Genomic DNA, 21528 nt, shown 5'->3' on the forward strand with positions numbered 1-21528 from the left:
AAACAAGAAAAAAGTTATTTCCGAAGTCCATCCTATATTGTTTACTACATTAGAAATGTCAAAACTGGCAAACCTTTAAACACTTTTCTGTCCCAAAGTTGACTTACTAAATGCACGCATCTTCACACATACACCTATTTCGAATATAGTTGCACTCGGATAATTTAATTATCGCAACCCGCAGTGCTTCATGGGTATCAAGTAAATGAGCAAATAAGCGTAAATAAAATACAAATCCAGGTTTCAAACGATGCTAAATTCTTGTTCACACACTTATCAGACCCGTAGCCAGGATTTTAAGCGGGGTGGTTCGTTTTTTCCATTTCAACGGACCAAATTTCCGGTATGCCCCTCTCATCGCCTTATAACATTAGGCAATCAACCTTGTATATAAAATGTTATTAATAGCTCATTTTTTTAACATATAGCGATAATGGTAATTATTATAAAAAGATTTTTATAGTCATTTTAAAGACATATTAATGTGCACGGTATATCTCCAGCCAAACGTTATATATTTTTGTTTGTTCTGAGCGGGACCTTCAAGCCGGGTGGGGGGGGGGGGGGGGGGGGGGGGGGGGCGGGGGGGGGGGGGGGGGGGGGGGGGGGGGGGGGGGGGGGGGGGGGGGGGGGGGGGGGGGGGGGTGGCGGGTTACGACACATAGGTTCTCGGTGCAACCTTTTATGGAATACACTCTTTTTTTTTTATAAGAACCTTTTTTATAAGAACGTCCAGCCTGAGATTTTACCAAAATTTTAAGAACATGCTAAGAACATGCCGAGGCTCAGATAGCAGAAAAATATTCTTTCTTAGTCCTGATGCATTCTAAAATGCAGAATCAAATTGTGCAACAACCTTATTATTGCTATTGATCTTTACCTGGTGTAATTCTCTTCCTAATAATTCATTGGGTATTCTTATATTCACTAAAATTTAAGAACATCGTTAAGAACATATTCAGCCTTAAAATGTCCCAAAAACAAGAACGTCCAAGCCTCGACTGAAAATTAGACTTGCTTATAAAAAAAGTGTAGGTGTATAAACCTCTTAAAATAGAACGTCCAGCCTGAAATGTCACCAAATTCTACCCGTTTCGCGCCTTTTTGGCTGGGCAGCGTCACCGGACGAGAGAAGTCTGAAGGCTCTGGTACCCAGGTTACCTGCTTGCACTCAGTGAAGCATTCTGCTGGTCTGTGGCTATAAGAAATGTGATTTATTATTTATTCATTTTTTGGCGTGATATTTGCCTGAGCTAAATTTTATAATTGAATAGAAGCGATTATAAATGATATTAGGATGTATGTTGTTGAATAAAAATGATTTAATGTCGGAAGAATTTTTTTAACAAAACATAATTACTATACTGTCAACACTCTTTGTTAAACAAAATATTTACAAAGAAAAGCACGCAATAAAAAATTGTTTAAATATATTTGACTCAATCTAGCTCATTTTCAAGAATTTTACGGGAGCGCAATCGTTTATCAGGATTGAAAAAAAACCTTTTTCTCCCAAATGTATTCAAGCAGGTTATTTATACATTGTTTCCAAAAATAGACTAACCGGCAGAGAGTTGTTTTAAATAAGACCACTGGGAATCGGAGAACCGTAGAGTTCTTGTTGGCAAATTAGTTTTTGTTAACAATTAGAATGAAAACACAGTAAACAGACAAATTCTATTGGCGCTGGTGTTTTTGGAAATACATGATTTTGATATATGAGAGTGTTTGTTTTGAATGAAATTCCCATTAGTCGGCTGGTTGAAGAGCAAAGATCAAGTTTCAAGAATCGAGTCGTCGAGTTGTAATATCCCAATATCCAGAATGACTAACAGCGAAAATAGGTAAGTTATGCTTTGAAATTTCCTCGTCTACAATATATCATATCAACATTAGAGATTTACACTTTGTCGTGATAATCGCTCGAATATATCACTTTTAGACGATCCAAAACGATTACTCAAAAAGATAAGAGCCCCGTATTTTCCGTGAGACGTTATTGGTGTCTTACGGGGATTAATGATAGCGATAATCGTAGGAAAAAGCAAGCGAAAATAAATGGATATCGTAAATGGGTGGGAATGTCGGGAATTAGTCAGGCGTTAAATGTTAGACTGGTGGCCACCCGGCGAGAGTAAAAAAGTTTATATCAAAAGATCAAGGGATTGTTACAATGATCTTATCTTCTGCTACATCACTTCGCTCAAAAAGAGTAGTTACCTCTGGTTCGATGAGAATAATCTAATTTCTTTCTATGTTTGAAACTAGATAGAGAAAAAATTATAATTACATCGGAAGAAACGGTAGAATCTATAGTACAAATTACTACTCTTTATAATCTATTACTTTCTCCAAAGCAGTGGAGTAAATCCCTGTTCGGGAGCAGCACAAAACAGCAACAAAACGCTTGCAAAATGCTCATTTGTATAATTCAGAAAAAATAGCTTCGTTCCTCAGAACATTTTGGAAGCGACTCGGAAGTACTTTTCGGGAGTAAGTCGGTTCTGTTCGCCAGATTCTCGATGTTGACTCGGTTTCAATTCGGGATTCCCGGTGGCTCGATGGAAACTCATTCGTTGATTGGGAAAAGGTATTGTTCAAACACTAACAGTTAAGTTAAGCTACCGCTGACCCAAGACGGTTTGCCTTGAAGTTTACCAGTTTGTTAGTATTTTGTTCGTATTGTTTTATCGTGTTCGGAAAAGAATCGCGTACTGTTCGGAAGTAGCTCGGTACTACTCGAGGGAAGGGGTTACCCAACTCTTTGGAAGTAACACGGTAAATCTAAGCCTCCTCCGCAGGCGTTTCTGAACGTTAGAAACCGAGTCTCGGGATTCCTGTGGTCGACAAATTCCTTTCATATCAATATTTGGGTGACCTTCAAACCCGCTCGGTCAATCTCTTGGAGGCCTGGGTCTAAGGACTTCATAGGATTAGTAAGGAAAAGATTTGACCAAGCGAGCAAGTTTTGCTTAATAATTTTTGCAGCGAGTCTCAAATTGACAGGAATCAGTATAATTACCATGTTTTCTGGAGATCAGGGAGCGGGAAAAGTTTAGCTCTTCTAAATATGGGCATCTATGTCCATATAAGGCAATACATACGAAGGACACTATCCGTGGGGAATATGTTTGATATGTTAAGGGGTGGGGGGAGGGGGCAATGCCATAAGCGGAAAAAGAAACGCATCACCACAGGGCATATCAAACATATTCCCCACGGATGGTGTCCTTCGTATGTATTGCCTTATATGGGCATAGATGCCATATTTAGAAGACCTAAAGTTTTCCCGCTCCCCGAACTCCAGAAAACAGGGTGAAAAATACTGATTCCTGTCAATTTGAGACTCGCGGCAAAAATCATTAAGCAAAACTTGCTCGCTTGGCCAAATCTTTTTCTTACTAATCCTATAAACTCCTTAGACCCAGGCCTCCAAGAGATTGACCGAGCGGGTTTTAAGGTCACCCAAATATTGATATGTCCCGAGCGCCTGTGTTCTTTTTCTGCTGCTTTCTGGGCAAAGCGATGCCTGCGGAGGAGGCTAGGTAAGTCTATGCATATAGAAGATAACGAGCTCTAATAATTGTCTGGGCCTTATAATACTTGCTCCACGTATAATGCTTTCGAAAATTTCTTCCTCCCTCCCACCCCTCCCCTCCTGGGTAGCACAGCCCTCAAAGATAACACGCAGGAAGTCCCTGGACGATAGCCCAAGAGTTGCGTATCGCCCGAGGCTTACAATACTTGCTCCAGCTTAATGCTTTTCACTCAAGCAGACGTGTCGCGTCTCAGAGACGGATGTCATTTGCTTGGGGATTATTTCAGGAATTCCCTCGCTAGCGGGGTTTCCGAGCTCAGAGGGTTCGTTTCCCTCGAGGTTGCTAAGTGAACTGGGTGAAATCCATAGAAAAGTGAATCATTCGGCTCGTACCGATTAACAAGTTGCAACAAAGTGGTATCAAATGGCTTCGAAGGTACAATTTCAGAGGTAAGACGGCCTTAAGCTTGAATTAATGATAGTTTTAAGAAGAACATGGAATATTAATCGGAAATTGAAATACGAAAAAGTGGGATTAAGGTATATTGCTCCATTTATTAGATCAGTATTCTAGGTCACCTGTTCAACTCCGCTGGGTTTGACATGTTAAAAGTATTATATTTGATTTAGAATTCATCACTAATCAACACCAATTTTATTGAAAGAAATCTTTAGACTCATTAAAATTTGTTAATCTTTTTAAAAAGCAATTTTTCAGAAGTTTTTATGTCAGATGATTTATGATGGCCATGAATGCACGCAAAGCCATTAGATGACTTATCATTTGGCATCTCGAGATTTCTACAAGATTTCTATATGATACATCCCTTCTCTTTTAATTGAACACTGTATAAACGCCCCGTATCAAGCCAACTGCAATAACACGAAGTAGTGAATAAAGTTAAAAAAAGACTAGTGGCTTACCAAGCCTGTATTTAATCAGAAGAATGAGTATTTTTCAATTTACTAATATTTAGCTAGAAAATATCAATATACATATCAGTGTTAGTATATAAGCAGCAAAACTGAGGCGGTAAAGTTATAATACGCACTTTGTTGTAGATATTTTGCAGAATACAGCATGAATCCTTTTGCAATCCAAATTTTTTTTGTCATGCTATTTTTAAATGATGTTAAGTGCACAAGTATAATTTGCTGGTGTTTTTCTCGCTGTGTTTTATTTTTTTCTGCTATTAACAAAGGAAATAGACCTGCTAGCTTGCATTAAGCGATTTGTTTTCTCGCCTAAGGCATTTACTTGAAATAATTCCCCTTATTTCCTTTTGCTTTTTATTCTTTCGTTACAAAAACCATAAATATCGACCATCATTTCCATACCCTAACCAGAACTTCACGTTTACTTGAATATCATAAGACCTGACAATCATGACAATTCGAGGCAATTTGGAAGAATGCAAGTGAGAATTAAAAGTTTCAATAGATCTTTACATCTGTCAGTTTCGACGGGTTGAAAATCGATTACAAAATTAAGGTGTGATGTTAAACAAATAATGGGGTTTGTATTGTTTGATAGCGATATCTAAATGACGCCCTGGCCTGTTTCTTTTCCTTTGAGATTTCGCATAATTCGTTAGGAACTAGATCTAAGATTTTAAGGATATATATTTTAACAACCGCAAATGATATTTTATTTAATAATTGCCCAGAGTGTAGATGTTTTTAAATTTTGTTTACGGGTAATGTGCATATATTCGTCGGAAAACACGTGCATGATTGAGCAACTTGGCTGGAGGCGGCCGTATAGACCTAGGTCACAGTTTTGCCGAGAATGATGATGAAACACTACATATAGCAACCATATTTTTCAACCGATTTTTTTTTTTTTTTACTCTACATCTCAGCGAGCTGTGCGTGGCGTAACCGACTAAGACAGGGCTGGGATCCTGGTTAATCCATTAATGCGCGGGTGCCTTAGGTGCACAGCTCGCATGATAGCTTAGCCGTAAAGCTTTAGCTGCCATACGGCGTTTCAGCGAATTGTCTTGAAGTATGGTCAAATTTTTTCTCATTTTATTTATCTTAGGGTCCGATCCTCGGTCAATGCCATCGTGTTTTTTTTTTCTTCTTCTTCCTCTTTTCCTTTTTTTTTTCTCTAGCAAGTATCAGTACTTTTATATGGCTTTATGTTTATCGTGTTGTCTTTTTCCGGGAATATTCAAATAGCATAATCAGGACAGGATTTTAATTTGCGTGGGGGGCGCAGACTATAAGGGCGCGCTTTTTGGCTCGTGATTCCGGAATGAGAATGTAAGAATAGAAAAAGCGCGCGTTCATTTCCCATTCCGGAATGGAATGAAGGCCATTCCACCCATTCTGCTACCTGTAGCAGAATGACTCGAATGCCATTCTGAACATTCTCTACCAACAACCATTCCTGCCCATTCCAGAATGATAGGAAAATAACGCGCCCTTAGTCCTCAAACAAAGTATGCTTAGATATTTACTTCGTGTTTTTGAACCTAAGGTAAAAAAAAATCGACAGCCTTGTAAAACTAGCAGTCATAATAATAACATAATAATAATAATAATAATAACTTTATTCACTCTTTATTTTACACAGTTTGAGTTAATGATTAAAGGGAAAATAAGAATAGTACATTGAGTCTGGAATCCGGAATAACAAGTAGTTTTCGAGCCGGATTCCAGTTAAATATTTACAGTTGATAGAACTGTGAGAAGGGGAGAAATCAGTACGGAATCAGGTTATATTGTGGCAGCGATATGATTTGCTTTAAAAACGTATGTGCGGCTTTTGTCGTTTGTGTTATTCCAGTAGAGATCCATTCCCCACCCATCCCCGCATATTTCCAATTTCGAACTAAGGCCTCTAGGACCACAAGACCACTTTAACCTGGCGTGGCATCTGTGTGAGGTAAGATAAGATAGTTATCCTAATATGCAATCATCCACATTTAATGAAATTTGGATTTTAAAGGATAACATTTTAGGTACCTAGGTCCTGGTGAAAGTTCTTGCACTGCAAGCAGCAATCAGTGTCAAGAGGAGGGGGGGGGGGGGTCCGATGTGTGTGGACCCCACCTTGCTTATATGACCAGATGGATTCGACTCCGGTTGGGAAGTCGGTTAAAAGGACGGTTAATTCTATTTGTATATTTGGATAGAAAAAGTTTCTTGGTGAATCTAGTGACCTATTACCATAGAGCTAGAGATGCCAATTTGAACTCAATTCCGTGGGCAGTGCATTACTTCTCTGGACCCTCGTCATCTTGACACGCCCCTGAGCATCAGGAAAACACTCGAAGTGATCGAACATTCTTGCGAAACTCGTTTACTCGAGCAGCGCACTTCTTATGCGAGCAAACTGTTTGTCCACTTACTTTTGTCCATTCGTCTTCTTCTTTTTGTTTAGATAATCTCACCTGGTCGTGAAAGAAGGAAAGCGCTGAATCCACAAACCCCTGTTTAATGTACAAATTCTATGAAACCCACGGTTTATAAATGATTTCCCAGAACTAAATACTATTTCGTCATCCAATGAAGCTTGAACTATCACAAGTCTGAAGGGTCCAAAATTCTAAAATGTAATTTAAGAATAATTAATCAATTTTATTAAGATATTAATTAAGTATTGAGTAATATTCATAATTTTTTTTTTAATGCTTTTCTCTTGACCTACCAGCACCTTGCTGGGACCTGATCCCGTTCGTGAAATCATTCTGGGTCAATACTCATTAAGTAGAAACATTTGCACCATTTGCAAAAATGTTAATTAAGCCAATGCCTACAAAAAGGCTACACTTTATTTATTCCTGTATTAACTAAATATCTGCCAGTAGCTCTTCTCTGTTGTCATATGAATCAATTCACACAGGATGATTTTAACGGCCCCAGGGCCCTGTAGCAGCCTTAAGGTAAGCTTTTGGACTCGGAAAAAAAAAACGGAAAAGTAGTTTTGACAATTTGATGAAATCGCAAAAACTAAAAAGCTCAATAAAAGTAACTGCGATTCTCAATATACAAAGTATATCTGGTGCCCCATGGGGAGAGCTGGCGTAATTGACCCATTTCAGTGCTCGAAGTGCTGGCCATAATGAATCCGCTTCAAGGACTTTGAATGAAAGGAAGCCAGCAGGCGCGAAATGGCTGTTGGAAATTGTCGGCTGGAGCTCGCATAATATAGAAAACTGCAGTAAAAATAGATGTGCGGTTCAAGAAATAGAATCAGCTGACTCGTTCGCATGACAAGAGGATCACTTAGCCAATCTCAAGGGTGTAATGAATCTATTAATGTTGCCCTTATGCGACTCTATAACAACAGGGGCGAAGGGAGGCTAAGCACGACAGTAAACTCCAAAGCTCTTATGAATACTGGAATCAAGACGGACTTTAATGAATTCGTGGGAGCTGCGACACAAAAAAGGAAGGGATTTACCGGTAGACTGCACTTCTATATTGGCTCACATCTTCATGATCCTTCCTTCCGGCCGGATTGAGATTTCCGAGAGCAGTATCTTCTAAAATTATTCATGGTCCAAAACTCTTTTCAGTTGTGTTTAAATTTTGACAAAGGTGGAAAAAAAAACAGGGAATTATCTAGGGTTGTGGCTTCTTTATTACGCAAGAACTGAATTTGTCAAGCATGTCAGGGGAGTTTGCCGATGTGTGCCAGATGGACAAGATTTCTTCAGCAAGGTAGAAAAGAAGACGCGTTTTGTCATGAAATTGTATTGTACTGACTATGCTCAAGTTATAAACCTCTATTAAGACCTCGGTATTTCATTCAGAAATTGTATCAAATCCACACATTTCTCCTAAAGCCGTGGAAAAATCTCCACTCTAGTTCTCTTTATTTTATTTCCCTTTCTGTTCCCCTTTTTGTGGGGTTATAATGAATAATTTTCAGCAGTAAACGTATAAAGAAGAATCTTATTTTGATTTCGATACAATAAGTTAATTTTAATGCAGGTTCAAGTAGTATTGGCAATTTAGCCAAGTATTATATGGAAAAATACTTGAGACAGTAGCCAAATCCTAGCGACGATTCCTTTTCAAAACGATTTCAATTAGGACACATATTTTTCTCTAACATGAAGAATTCTCTTAGAAAAAGGAATCTAATAACTTTTGCTTAAATGAACATGACATTTATAAATGGTTATAGTGCAGTTTTTAATCCCGCTCTTCCAACAGAGGTTTCTTTAGAGTAGTAAAATAGATGCAGATTTGAAGGAGACCAAGGACTTACCGACTGTCACTTTCTTATGAAATGTTAGAGAAGTTTATCCTATTAGACTGATAATGTTTATAACCAAATGTTTTCATGCCCCGGAGCAAACGCGAATCGGTCACATGACATTCTAGTTTGTGATGTTATCAAGCAACACATCAAGAATAGATTAGCCTCCTCGGTTACTTCTCCCGTGCTTGGCTGACTTTTCGGGTACTCGGTTAATATTACTCGGGTGCTCGTATTATTTTATTCGGGTACTCGGTTACTTCTCGGATGCTCATGAGTTTTCGGTTGCTTCTCGGGTTCTCGTTTAATACTACTCGGATGTTCGTTTTTTTTTTTTTTTCCGGGTGCTCGGTTACTTCTTGGACGCTCGGTTACTTTTCGATTCTTCGGTTACTTCTCGGGTGCTCGGTTACTCTTATACACCAATTTTAACAAGGATGCACTTGGAGAATCAATGTGTCTTAGCCCGCAGTGTCTCATGGGTACCTAAAAAGTGGACAAATAAACGTAAATAAAAATAATTCAAGGTTTGGAAAGCTGTAACGCCCTTGTTTACGAGGCCGTTAACATTCACACGGATTTCATTGACCAAGTAAAGTTTTTCAGCCTAGTTTCCTCGTGTCTGTTCGGGATTTCTGTGGTTAGCCTTAAGCGAGTTAGGCTGGGGAGAGCCGACCCAGTTTGTTTCCTGTGCATTCACAGCTCCAGCCAACCACAGGAAACCCAATCGTTAGTCCGTTAAAAAAGCCTGATGCTTTTTTTTTCTTTCAGGCTAGGGACGCCGAGCATGAAGCGACGGACGACGATTTTCACTATCACGATTGTATGCGGCATTGGCGTTATTTTTCTTATTACGGGAATTGTATTATTCGCAAAATCCACGAGAACAGTCCCTCAAAAAAGTACAAGAGATCATTTTTGTGATTACTCCGTGGCGGCAGAGTCGATAGACTTAGAGAAACTTTTACAAAAAGTTCAAGACGCATATTATAGACTTCATCCTCATTTGATATACCTTAAACCGAAAGTCACTGCAAAAGAAGTGCGCACAAAGTACAAGGCATACGATCCCTTGCCTGTAAGCATTAAGGAACGAACTGAAAAAGCGGGTGCATTATACGAGGAGATCAAATCCTTGGGAATTAACACCGAGAAAATGAAGAAAAGAGAGCGGAAAGCATTGTCACAGGTTCAATTCTTTTTAAAGCACATCTTCTCGACTCCATACGCTGGGAATTATTACGCAGGAGATTGGATGATGGGCCCGGATCTATTCTGTTATCATCCTGTATGTAACCTGCCTTACGAAATTGAGGGGAACTTGCTGTATTTCGCTCCGTCAAATGTTGAAGAGTATGAGGAGTTTAAGGATAAGCTTGCGGAGCTGAATCAAACTATCTGGCGGTATAGGAGTAACTTGGAGCTTGGGGTGCATTCTGGGATGGTCGGGGCGGATGTTACGTGTGAGGCGGGGCTTCAGGCGTTCGCGGAGGTGTTCCCAAACGTGTATCGACATGGAGCTGGAGGTAGGTGTATATTAATCAAATTTACAGAGAGATCGACCTACTACTGATTGACTAGCTTATTGACTGATTTGTCAAATAAAAGCTAGTAAACCTGAAGCCTTCCTAGCTTTATATTTATTATTATTTTTGATACTGGCAAATATAATCTTCAGCGAGGGTGCTATACCATTTACTTAACTAAATGTCCGGACATAATGTTGGAGAATCGGCGGCAGCTTTCTTTGATTTATCTGTCTCTCAATTTCCCGTATTGCTTTATGGCTTATCGTGACGGATCTAAAGGAGGGGTTGTGGGGCTAAAACAACCTCCCCCCATGCGGTAAGAACGAAATGCTATAAAGAGAGAGTCACATGGTTAACTTAATACCACAGCCCCCTGCAAAAATCCGGGTTACACTCGCGCTTCTATACTCGTTGCAATATCTGTATCCTTTCATTTGCTAAGGTATTTTACAAGAAAGCTTTGTCCAGGCGTTCCTCAAGCCCGCTTTCTTCATTGGCATGCAAAATGAGATTCACCAGCTTCTGTTATGGAGGAAGAAATACGACGGGATGAGTGTCGGAGAGAGCATGCGAACATTTATGGTGGATTACCTTGGGACGCCAATAGACATGCTTTACAGGTGAAGAAATTACGTTCTAGAGAGTATCCCTTTTTTTACTTGCACTACCACCATCACCAGCATAACCATCATTTAAAATCATTATCATTATTTAGTTTTCGTCTTCACTACCACCATTGTTACTAAAGTACGATGTGAGGAACCTATGGTTCTCCCCTTGGTTATTTAGACTGATCGAGTCATTATGAATAGCGTCGAACATAGAGACCCCCTTTTGTCTCTGTAGGAGGTAGTACAAGCACCAGTAGCCGCAAAGTACTGACAACCTCCCTTGGATCTTATCCCCTGAATAAGCAAGTGCCTTTCCAGACGTATCTAGGTACCGCTCAATCTCATGTGGCACTCCAATTCAAAAGCTATCGAAGTATTCGCAGTGCGTGTCGTCTTTATTTCGGTAGCATACCCATTGAGCCCCAGCGCCTCTACTGTCGTCGAGGTTGACTACCCCACATTCCTTTCTATGGATCCCCTTGGGTAGATCATCGCGACTATATACACCTCTGAAGTGTTCTATGCCTAGCTTGGTGACCCATTTTAGAAGGTCGATGTTTGAAAGTGGTTTATTAACAAACCTTATAGCAGCGCTCCGAGTAGTGGAATACCGTTGAACGGGCTTTTTTCGCCTAACAGGAGCCCTCTTGCCTTTTGCTTCTTTCTTTCTTTTTGCCTTCTCTTTGGTTTAGCTCCATATCCAATCGTTGGGTCATCCCACTGACCGTGAAATGGAGGTGGTCTTAGGCTTAGGAGACCGCCTTTAGGCTTAGGTGGTGGGGGGATTCTGTACGTTCGAAGGTAGTTCTGAGGCCGGTTGTAGATAGATAGATATGTTTATTTAACCTTTAGCAGCGTGAGAGCTTAATTACAGGCTTAGCGCAACATTTACTAATTCAAACAATACGAATATTTAACAGTGACAAATTCAGAAAAACGTTTAGTGTGACATTTCTTAAATCTATGCGTCTGCTGGTGTCTTAACGAGTAATAGTTAGTTTTTCTCGATCTTCTACTATCTGCTATATGGTAAAGCGGATTCTGGCGATTCAAGTTTTTCATGAAGGCCTCACATGCAAGATGCCTACGGTCCTCTAGTGTCTGGAGACCAGACAGCCGCAGGGCATCCTGTTATTGGCAACCAGTTATCTACTTGGAGACCCTTACCCGATAGAGCTGACATAAGCAGGGGCACCCCAATCGAAGCGAGCATCGCCCCAAGGACCCCCCCTTCCTGTTGCTTTCTAGTTAATTTAAACTGTGGGATACCAGACCCAGTTTGGAGGGCTTGAACGGTTTGATCCTTTTGTTTTTACGTTAGATAGCCCTTATACTTTATTAGTTTGTCAACTTTGTCTTGCGGGACACTGAATAGCCCAGAGCCAGTCTTTGGTAAGGCCTTATTGACACCCCAACTAGCTAGTTCACTATTGTTTTTCAATGAAATTGTGTCCGAGTCGAAGAAAAGTGTACTCAGGAAAAAATAGAAAAAAAAAAAAACGGCCAGCAGTAGTGTTGAATCGTTTGAGTAAGGAGACCAAAAGATGACTGTAAAGGTTTAAAACCATAGTGTACAAAAACGAAGGTTCTTTTGCTAAGGTGTCATACTTAAAATTATAGCTTTGTGTTTACACTGATCCCAAAATTATGACAGCCACGAAAAAGTCAAAGAGCTGGTTTAACTGCGCTATATTAAAACTATTCTTGTGTTTTTAGTTATATCGTTGTAATCATCATCGTTAACATTTATAAAAATCATCTTCATCTTCATCAACATCATCATCATCATTATCGTCAAAATCGCTTTACACAGATTTCCATTCACAGGTTCTTGAAATCAGATTACAAATCCCACTGCGTACCAAGTTCAGTGTCCAGCGGTCTTTCCAAACTCCCGCTTCCTTACGTGTACACCAATGGCAAACCAGACACGAGCAAACCAACATCGCGCGTGCTCCCTACAGGGGAACCGCTGAACGGCTCGCGGTCGTACGAGATTATCATGCCCTACTTCACCACAAATGACATGACTCCAGATGAAGTGTATCAAGTAGGACTCGACGCGCTGGATAAACTTTATCTCGAGGTAGGCTGGTCCCGGTGCCAACAGCGGCAGCATTACTAGCAAAAACAGCCAACTCACCACAGATCCTTCCTATATGGTTCACCTGTAATAATAATCCTTGGGGTTAGTGCTAAGATTAGGTTCACTATAGTGAACCATTTATGGGAATGACCTACCCAACTAGCACTTCAATGCCGCTGGCGCTCGTTTTGAAAATGCACACCATGTTAGGAAAAGTTGTGTATGGCTGTCGGTTTTCTAAATTGCCTAAAATAACCTGGCGCGAGCTCGGAGAACGTCTTCTAAAATGCTAAGGCCTGAAAATGGCGGCCTGCAAAATCCTAGTAAACAATATACGGATTCCTGCAAGTTTACGTGGAAATCTTCGACGTATACAGGTATCTAGGGCGACAAAAAAGAGAAAAATTATTCAAGAGACAAGATTAGAATTACTGGGATCTCTAGTGTGCGAGTTACTGAGGGTGTTTGAATATGAAGCAAATTCATAAGAAAAAAAGCAAGAAAATTTTTAATATCAGATAAGTTCCTTGAAATGTTTCTCAGTACCAAAAAATACGACTTTGCTTCATTTGTTTCAGGCTCTGAAAATCGCTCGTGAAATCACTGGTAACGAAAGCAACGAGACAGCGAAAGCTGAGTTTATAAAGATGCTCAACCAATCAGAAATGTTTTGGAGTGACGCCATACCTCAAAACGAGTCTGACAAGCGTGCCCACGAAATCTGTCAATCTGTTGACATGGCGATGAAGTTCTGTCCAACCAGATGGAAGGCGATTCAGGCGTGGTTCAAAGAGGCGAGACAGGTATCTGTTTTTATTTCATCTCGTTTTTCGTTTTTTTTTTATCTTATCCTCTAAGCCACGGCATTGGTTCTTTGACTAACAAACGTATGGGTAGCAATGGAAATGAATGTCAGAATGCAAAAAGAAACCTGGATCTCCAGACAAAGGCTCGAATACCATCTTTGAAACCATTTCATGATTTATTTACCTTTTTATCTTATTTCTTAAATTAAAGCATATGAATACCCCTTATGGCAGTTACGAGAACAAAGCGAAATTCATTTCTGACTCATTTTTTGAGCTCTTATTAAAATAGAAAATAGCTCGTGTTAACAAGAGTTTGAGTTATCAGAGAGAGGTTAGAGTTATAGAGGGTTCGATCCATCGATTGTAGGCGCGTACCAAGGATCGGCTGAGGGGGTAGTCAAAGGTATAATATGGAAAAAGCACAGTATCTGAAGACTCCAATAAGAAATGACCCACTTTTTGGCCGCTAAGGGGGGCGCGCATGCGCACACCCCTGTGTACAGCCTGGGTGATTAACATATTGAGGGCAAAAGCAAAAATCCCCTCAATCAGCAAGAAGTTAGGGTTATAGAGGGTTTGAGTTCGAAGGATTTACTGTTTACTGTGCATCTGTACTGATGATCTTGAATCCTCTTTGCAGGTTATGAGCACTTTGGCGGAGAAAACAGTTACCATGTTTCACTTCACGGGCAAGAAACGCACCACTCCTAGTTGCCCAGTAAGGCTTGAGCCCGACTTTATACCGGTCAGCGGTGCCCAGAGCTACATGCGCAGTGACGGAACCTGTCAGTCGCCGGCAACGTACTTCATTCCGTTCTTCCTCGATAGGCCTGGACCAAAGTACGAGGAGTGGAGCATCAATGCGCACGAGGCGAGGCCTGGGCACCACACACAGGTAACCCACAGAGAGTAGTAAGGTTGAGATGCTTTGATTGTCGAAGCGAGTTTCGATATACACGCCAAGGCGTACAATAACCTCAAGTCTAGACTCAAGTCGGAAGCGTCGATTCGATGCCTTTGTTTTGTGAGGCGCATATATTACACCTGGATTATTGAAAAGGACTCATAAAGGTAACCCTACAAAGGTAACCCATCAAGAAAAGTAAAGTTGAGCTGTTTTGGTTTTCAATTGAAAACGGCTATGCATGAGTTTTCCGTGGGCCACTGTTTACTCAATAATCCACCATTAGAGGAGAAACAGAAGAATTAAAGAGGTGGTGCAATGAGTTTTCCGTGGGCCACTGTGTACCCAATAATCCACCATTAGAGGAGAGACAAAAGCTATCAATTAAAGGGGTGGTGTCATGAGTTTTCCGTGGGCCACTGTGTACCCAATAATCCACCATTAGAGGAGAGACAAAAGCTATCAATTAAAGGGGTGGTGTCATGAGTTTTCCATGGGGCACTGTGTACCCAATAATCCACCATTAGAGCAGAGACAAAAGCTATCAATTAAAGGGGTGGTGTCATGAGTTTTCCATGGGCCACTGTACACAATAATCCACCATTAGAGGAGAGACAAAAGTTATCAATTAAAGGGGTGGTGTCATGAGTTTTCCGTGGGCCACTGTGTACCCAATAATCCGCCATAAGAGGAGAGACAAAAAGCTATCAATTAAAGGAGTGGTGTCATGAGTTTTCCGTGGGCCACTGTGTACCTAATAATCCACAATAAGAGGAGAGAAAAAAGCTATCAATTAAAGGGGTGGTGTCATGAGTTTTCCATGGGCCACTGTGTACCCCATAATCCATAATTAGAGGAGAGACAAAAACTATCAATTAAAGGGGTGGTGTCATGAGTTTTCCATGGGCCACTGTACACAATAATCCACCATTAGAGGAGAGACAAAAGCTATCAATTAAAGGGGTGGTGTCATGAGTTTTCCATGGGGCACTGTGTACCCAATAATCCACAATTAGAGGAGAGACAAAAGCTATCAATTAAAGGGGTGGTGTCATGAGTTTCCTATGGGCCACTGTGTACCCAATAATCCACCATTAGAGGAGAGACAAAAGCTATCAATTAAAGAGATGGTGTCATGAGTTTTCCATGGGCCACTGTGTACCCAATAATCCACAATTAGAGGAGAGACAAAAGCTATCAATTAAAGGGGTGGTGTCATGAGTTTCCCATGTGCCACTGTGTACCCAATAATCCGCCATTAGAGGAGAGACAAAAGCTATCAATTAAAGAGATGGTGTCATGAGTTTTCCATGGGCCACTGTGTACACAATAATCCACCATTAGAGGAGAGACAAAAGCTATCAATTAAAGGGGTGGTGTCATGAGTTTTCCATGGGCCACTGTACACAATAATCCACCATTAGAGGAGAGACAAAAGCTATCAATTAAAGGGGTGGTGTCATGAGTTTTCCATAGGCCACTGTGTACCCAATAATCCACCATTAGAGGAGAGACAAAAGCTATCAATTAAAGGGGTGGTGTCATGAGTTTTCCATGGGCCACTGTACACAATAATCCACCATTAGAGGAGAGACAAAAGCTATCAATTAAAGAGGTGGTGTCATGAGTTTCCCATGGGCCACTGTGTACCCAATAATCCGCCATTAGAGGAGAGACAAAAGCTATCAATTAAAGGGGTGGTGTCATGAGTTTTCCATGGGCCACTGTGTACCCAATAATCCACCATTAGAGGAGAAACAAAAGCTATCAATTAAAGAGGTTTTGTCATGAGTTTTCCGTGGGCCACTGTGTACCCAATAATCCACCATTAGAGGAGAGACAAAAGCTATCAATTAAAGGGGTGGTGTCATGAGTTTTCCATGGGCCACTGTACACAATAATCCACCATTAGAGGAGAGAAAAAAGCTATCAATTAAAGGGGTGGTGTCATGAGTTTTCCATGGGCCACTGTGTACCCAATAATCCGCCATTAGAGGAGAGACAAAAGCTATCAATTAAAGGGGTGGTGTCATGAGTTTTCCATGGGCCACTGTGTACCCAATAATCCGCCATTAGAGGAGAGACAAAAGCTATCAATTAAAGAGATGGTGTCATGAGTTTTCCATGGGCCACTGTGTACCCAATAATCCGTTATTAGAGGAGAGACAAAAGCTATCAATTAAAGGGGTGGTGTCATGAGTTTTCCGTGGGCCACTGTGTACCCAATAATCCACCATTAGAGGAGAGACAAAACCTATCAATTAAAGGGGTGGTGTCATGAGTTTTCCGTGGGCCACTGTGTACCCAATAATCCACCATTAGAGGAGAGACAAAAGCTATCAATTAAAGGGGTGGTGTCATGAGTTTTCCATGGGCCACTGTACACAATAATCCACCATTAGAGGAGAGAAAAAAGCTATCAATTAAAGGGGTGGTGTCATGAGTTTTCCATGGGCCACTGTGTACCCAATAATCCGCCATTAGAGGAGAGACAAAAGCTATCAATTAAAGAGATGGTGTCATGAGTTTTCCATGGGCCACTGTGTACCCAATAATCCGCCATTAGAGGAGAGACAAAAGTTATCAATTAAAGGGGTGGTGTCATGAGTTTTCCGTGGGCCACTGTGTACCCAATAATCCACCATCAGAGGAGAGACAAAAGCTATCATTTAAATGGGTGGTGTCATGTGTTTTCCGTGGGCCACTGTGTACCCAATAATCCGCCATTAGAGGAGAGACAAAAGCTATCAATTAAAGGGGTGGTATCATGAGTTTTCCATGGGCCACTGTGCAAAGGGCTGGGGATGATGAGGGATAGACCCCGCGCCCCTTGAGAGAAGGATGGAGCGGATATGGGAAAGGAAGCAAGCCCCACCTCTCCTTCCTTCTCCCTGGCGCGCGCCTCGTCTCCATCTCTATTATTTATCCAATTTTTTGGGCTTGTTACGCAGGATAACCTAGGATAGAAAACACCGCAGTTCGACCATAGGGATGGCCCATGGGAAGCACAATGAGCAATGCACAAGCTACATCCGCAACTGAATTAATGTCGGAGGATTATTATAGCATCGAAAACATAGAACGCCGCGCACGTCGGATTTGTGCGCGCGCCGATCTCAACGTAAATTCCAACTACGCTTTCAACTACGTGGCTAGCCCAATTTTTCGTTGCTGGAACGTCGATGACGACGCACGCGCAAACCTAACATCCGCGGCGTTCTATGTTTTCGCGTGCTTAAGGTCCCTGTTTACAAATATATATATTTCAGGATCAAGGGTTCGTTGAGAACTTTCAGGATAGCTGTGGAGGCCTGGTTGGCTGGGTTGAAGACATGACGAGGGATTCCTTCACGGCCTTCACTGAGGGGTGGGGCCTATATGCGGAGTACCCCCTTATTGCCCAAGACACCGACGTATACCGGAACGAACCCCTGCAGCGCTACGGCATGCTCAAGTGGCAGGTACAAATGACCACAGGGATCCCAATAGTTTAAGTGCGTTTCCTGTTTTGAGGGGTATAGTCAGAGGGCGAGGAGGAATGTCATACTTGGATATACACCTATTTCAAAATACGTTGTCAGTGCAAATGGCAAATGACGATTGCCATTGACAGTGTTCTCACCCAAAACTACAATGGCACTCTATATATTTCGCACTCCTTATATTTCAATGAAAGCAGGAAAATGTGAAAACGTCATGCGATACGTTTACTAACTCTCTACTCTTAGGAGTAATTATACCTACAAGCAGTGATATGTCTTACAACTACTATTTGCCATTCGCCATTTGCACTGACAACATTAATTTATATAGGTGTATGCAGCTTAGCTATTCCGATTTACGAAGTGAAGCCATTGTGCTAATGTTATACCAATTTACGGCTCAAGGGAATTTGTTGCGTCATATTTTATTGCAATTTACAACTTCAAGGAAAGCCATTGCTACCCCTACTAAGTTGAACGGAAATGTTACATTTCAAGGGCTTATTTCCAAAAGAATTTTAGGTAATTTCGATGGAATTTGATAAATAAAGTGCAAAAATTTGTTTTTAGGTTGTCTCAATATTGAATGAAAACATGAACAAAGGTTTTGATAACTTACACTTTCTGACAAAATAATTCATCTTCTTTTAGATTTGGCGAGCACTTCGACTAATTGTCGACACCGGCCTCCATCACCGAGGAATGACACGACAAGAAGCCTTACAGAAGTTCGCACAATACGCATGGACAACAGGTGATACCGCTGAAAAAGAGCTCACCCGTTACCAAAGCAACCCTGGACAAGCGACCGCATACATGATTGGCCAGCGGCACATAATACGACTGCGGGAGCATGCGCAGAGTGAGTTGGGAGACATGTTTAATTTAAAGGATTTACATTTTGAGATTTTGTCTCAAGGGACATCACCATTGAGTTACTTGGATGCGTATATACGCAATTACGTGGAGTGTGTAAAGAATAAAATGCCTAGCTGCGGAATGAAGGATCTCCCGGCACAGGAAAAGCCACAGGTCAAGGACAGTACAAAGACAGAAAAGAAAAGAAAAGACTTTGTAGATTTAAGGAAGATTGCAAAACCCAAACGCAGGCAATATATCTAAAGGGATTTCTGAAGGTTGATTCATGACGCTGGCTTAGCACTGGCAAATTCAAGTTTTTTTTTTCGGCAAATTTTAAGACTTCGCAGAGATAGATATAGTACAAATCAGAGGTTAAGACCCCTTATAAGGGTTCTGGTTTGCTTATTGTCGTAAATATCCCCTGGTAGGGATTATATCACCCATAAATTGGTAGTTCCTTGTTGTTACGGAGCACCAGCACCAAAAACAAAATAGAACAAAAGCCAAAAACAAAGACCTTAGAACGAGACAATGAAATAGAGTACAAAGGCCTTGAGCAACAAAAACAAAGCTCTCCGTAACACCAAGAAATACCCCATTTGAGGGTGATACTTGGATATGTAGTGTTCTAGTAGTAAAGATCCCCTGAGGACGCAAGGGGAGGGGCAATGCCTCCATGGGAATTTAGGGCGGGATTGTTCGTATCGCAAAGATTCTGAGTAAGAATGGAACGAGGACTTCAGGAAATGTTTCATTGCGTAAATTACTTTTTATATTCTTTTCCAACATCTTATCGATCTATGGTGTACTAAACTTAAAACCGGCTACTATTCAAAGAATATTTACAGCCCGATATTATTTGACCTTTTTTGTCTTCTCCAGTCTGCATACCTACAGTATTTTTGTCACTTTTTGGGTTTTGTATTAAGTTCGTTACTGTTGATGTTTCTAAAACTGGTACGAAAGTTAGGTGTACTGCTTCTCTTCGTGTACAAAATTTTAGCCAAATCTGACATTGGAGTGAGACTGAAATGAAAGTTTTCTTATCATTCTCGGGATACCTGTGGTGTTTAAAAAGGTCGTTTTATTAATGTAAATCAGTCGTAATTGTGATAGTTCGTTCGGAAATAGAAATTGTTTAGTATTAGCCCATTCTGAAAGGGGCTACCACAAATAAAATCTTTAAAATGACATTTTAAGAGAATTTGAGCGTTTTTGCTAGTGCTTGAATGTGTTCGCGCGCTTTATGTAAATTTCGAAATAACTGGCGCGCGTGGTTTTTCAAGGTGAATTCCCCTACGTCAAATGCCATAACATAACATAGCGTCTATTTGTTGACGAAGCTTGTTTTGTTCAACATGGAAGTGATACAGAGTTACGAGAGCGAGGGTTTGTCCCCAGAAAGCACTTTCCACAAGTACGACAAGTAGAAATCCCACGATGCGCGCGATGCTTTGCTGAACTTATACTCGGGTAATTGGAATTTGAATAGCAGAATATTTTTACTAAACTATCACTGGTTTCTGTGATCCCTTGCTGAAATTCTTTATTGAACAGTGTCCGTTTCTAAATAAAAGAATTCAGATTGAACTGGCTAGCTAAAGCTACGTGCCTACCGTCGCAAATGATTCACAATTCACACGGTTCACACTAATTACCGAAGAAAAATAACTGTCTCATTTCTTAGAGAATTAACTGTAAACCGTGAACCGTGGGGTTTTGTCATAAAACTATGATAGCGGGACTGTTTTGTAAAGAGCTAGGTATTATACTCATGAATTTGTAACCTAATCGATATTTTCTTCAAAGAACAATTTTGGATTACGAGCTTTTGTCACGCACACGCGCCATAAATAGAGCGTTCTATAAATAACATTTCATGGAGCTTATGCCTCAGATCTTTAACAGAAGGTGTATTAGAGACACCATACAAGTTTTTATTGCCGCAAACGTTTTAAACCCCCCCCCCCTCTAGTAGTGGAATGGTTGTAATAACCCTATAGATTTACTAAAAGGAACGTTGAATATATTTTACCCCTTTATTGAATAAAAAATCTTCGCCCCGTTTTTCATGATCTCCTAAATAGCTCTGGGAAATGTTCGAAACGTCGATAGAAATGTTACATGAATCTTGAGTAATTTTCATAATAATAACCATTAACTTTGAACTTAAGGCGAAATGCAAAAAAAAAAAAAAAAAAAAAAAAAACACAGTATTCTTAGGAAAATACAATCCGCGCCAAAATTCTTAATACCTCTACACCTATTTTTGGACCAATTAGAATACCAAATAGCATTACAAGACACCCCCTCTGTTCTTGATATAAAAACCCCTCCCCCCCTGGTCCAATGTTTGTCCGATAGCAGGATGTCCACTTTCTACAATTGCCCACTTGGAATCTCAACATTGTGCAGGGGGGGGGAGGGGGGTCTCGTATGTTGGCGGGATACAAATATTTTACTCCGTTGGCAAATTTCAAAGGGTATCAA

At 40.7% G+C, this 21528-nt stretch overlaps 1 protein-coding gene across 4 annotated transcripts; it reads left to right on the top strand.

Moving 5' to 3' along the window:
- The first annotated feature begins 1481 nt into the window (after positions 1-1481).
- On the top strand, positions 1482-20231 carry LOC5510429. 4 transcript variants are annotated; one of them, XM_048721656.1, is made up of 9 exons: positions 1482-1844; positions 3423-3545; positions 9528-10282; positions 10728-10905; positions 12724-12982; positions 13561-13785; positions 14432-14686; positions 17965-18156; positions 18829-20231. In XM_048721656.1, the coding sequence occupies exons 2-9, from the start codon at positions 3478-3480 to the stop codon at positions 19297-19299; spliced, it is 2403 nt and encodes an 800-aa protein (XP_048577613.1). In that variant the 5' UTR covers positions 1482-1844; positions 3423-3477; the 3' UTR covers positions 19300-20231. The 4 variants fall into 4 exon arrangements, with proteins under 4 accessions (XP_048577613.1, XP_032235434.2, XP_032235435.2 ...); XM_032379543.2 differs by lacking the exon at positions 3423-3545; XM_032379544.2 differs by lacking the exons at positions 1482-1844; positions 3423-3545 and adding an exon at positions 3662-3988.
- Positions 20232-21528: the final 1297 nt, after the last annotated feature.

The sequence above is a fragment of the Nematostella vectensis genome, chromosome 14 (genome assembly GCF_932526225.1).
Source record: "Nematostella vectensis chromosome 14, jaNemVect1.1, whole genome shotgun sequence".
Taxonomy (NCBI): Eukaryota; Metazoa; Cnidaria; class Anthozoa; order Actiniaria; family Edwardsiidae; genus Nematostella; species Nematostella vectensis.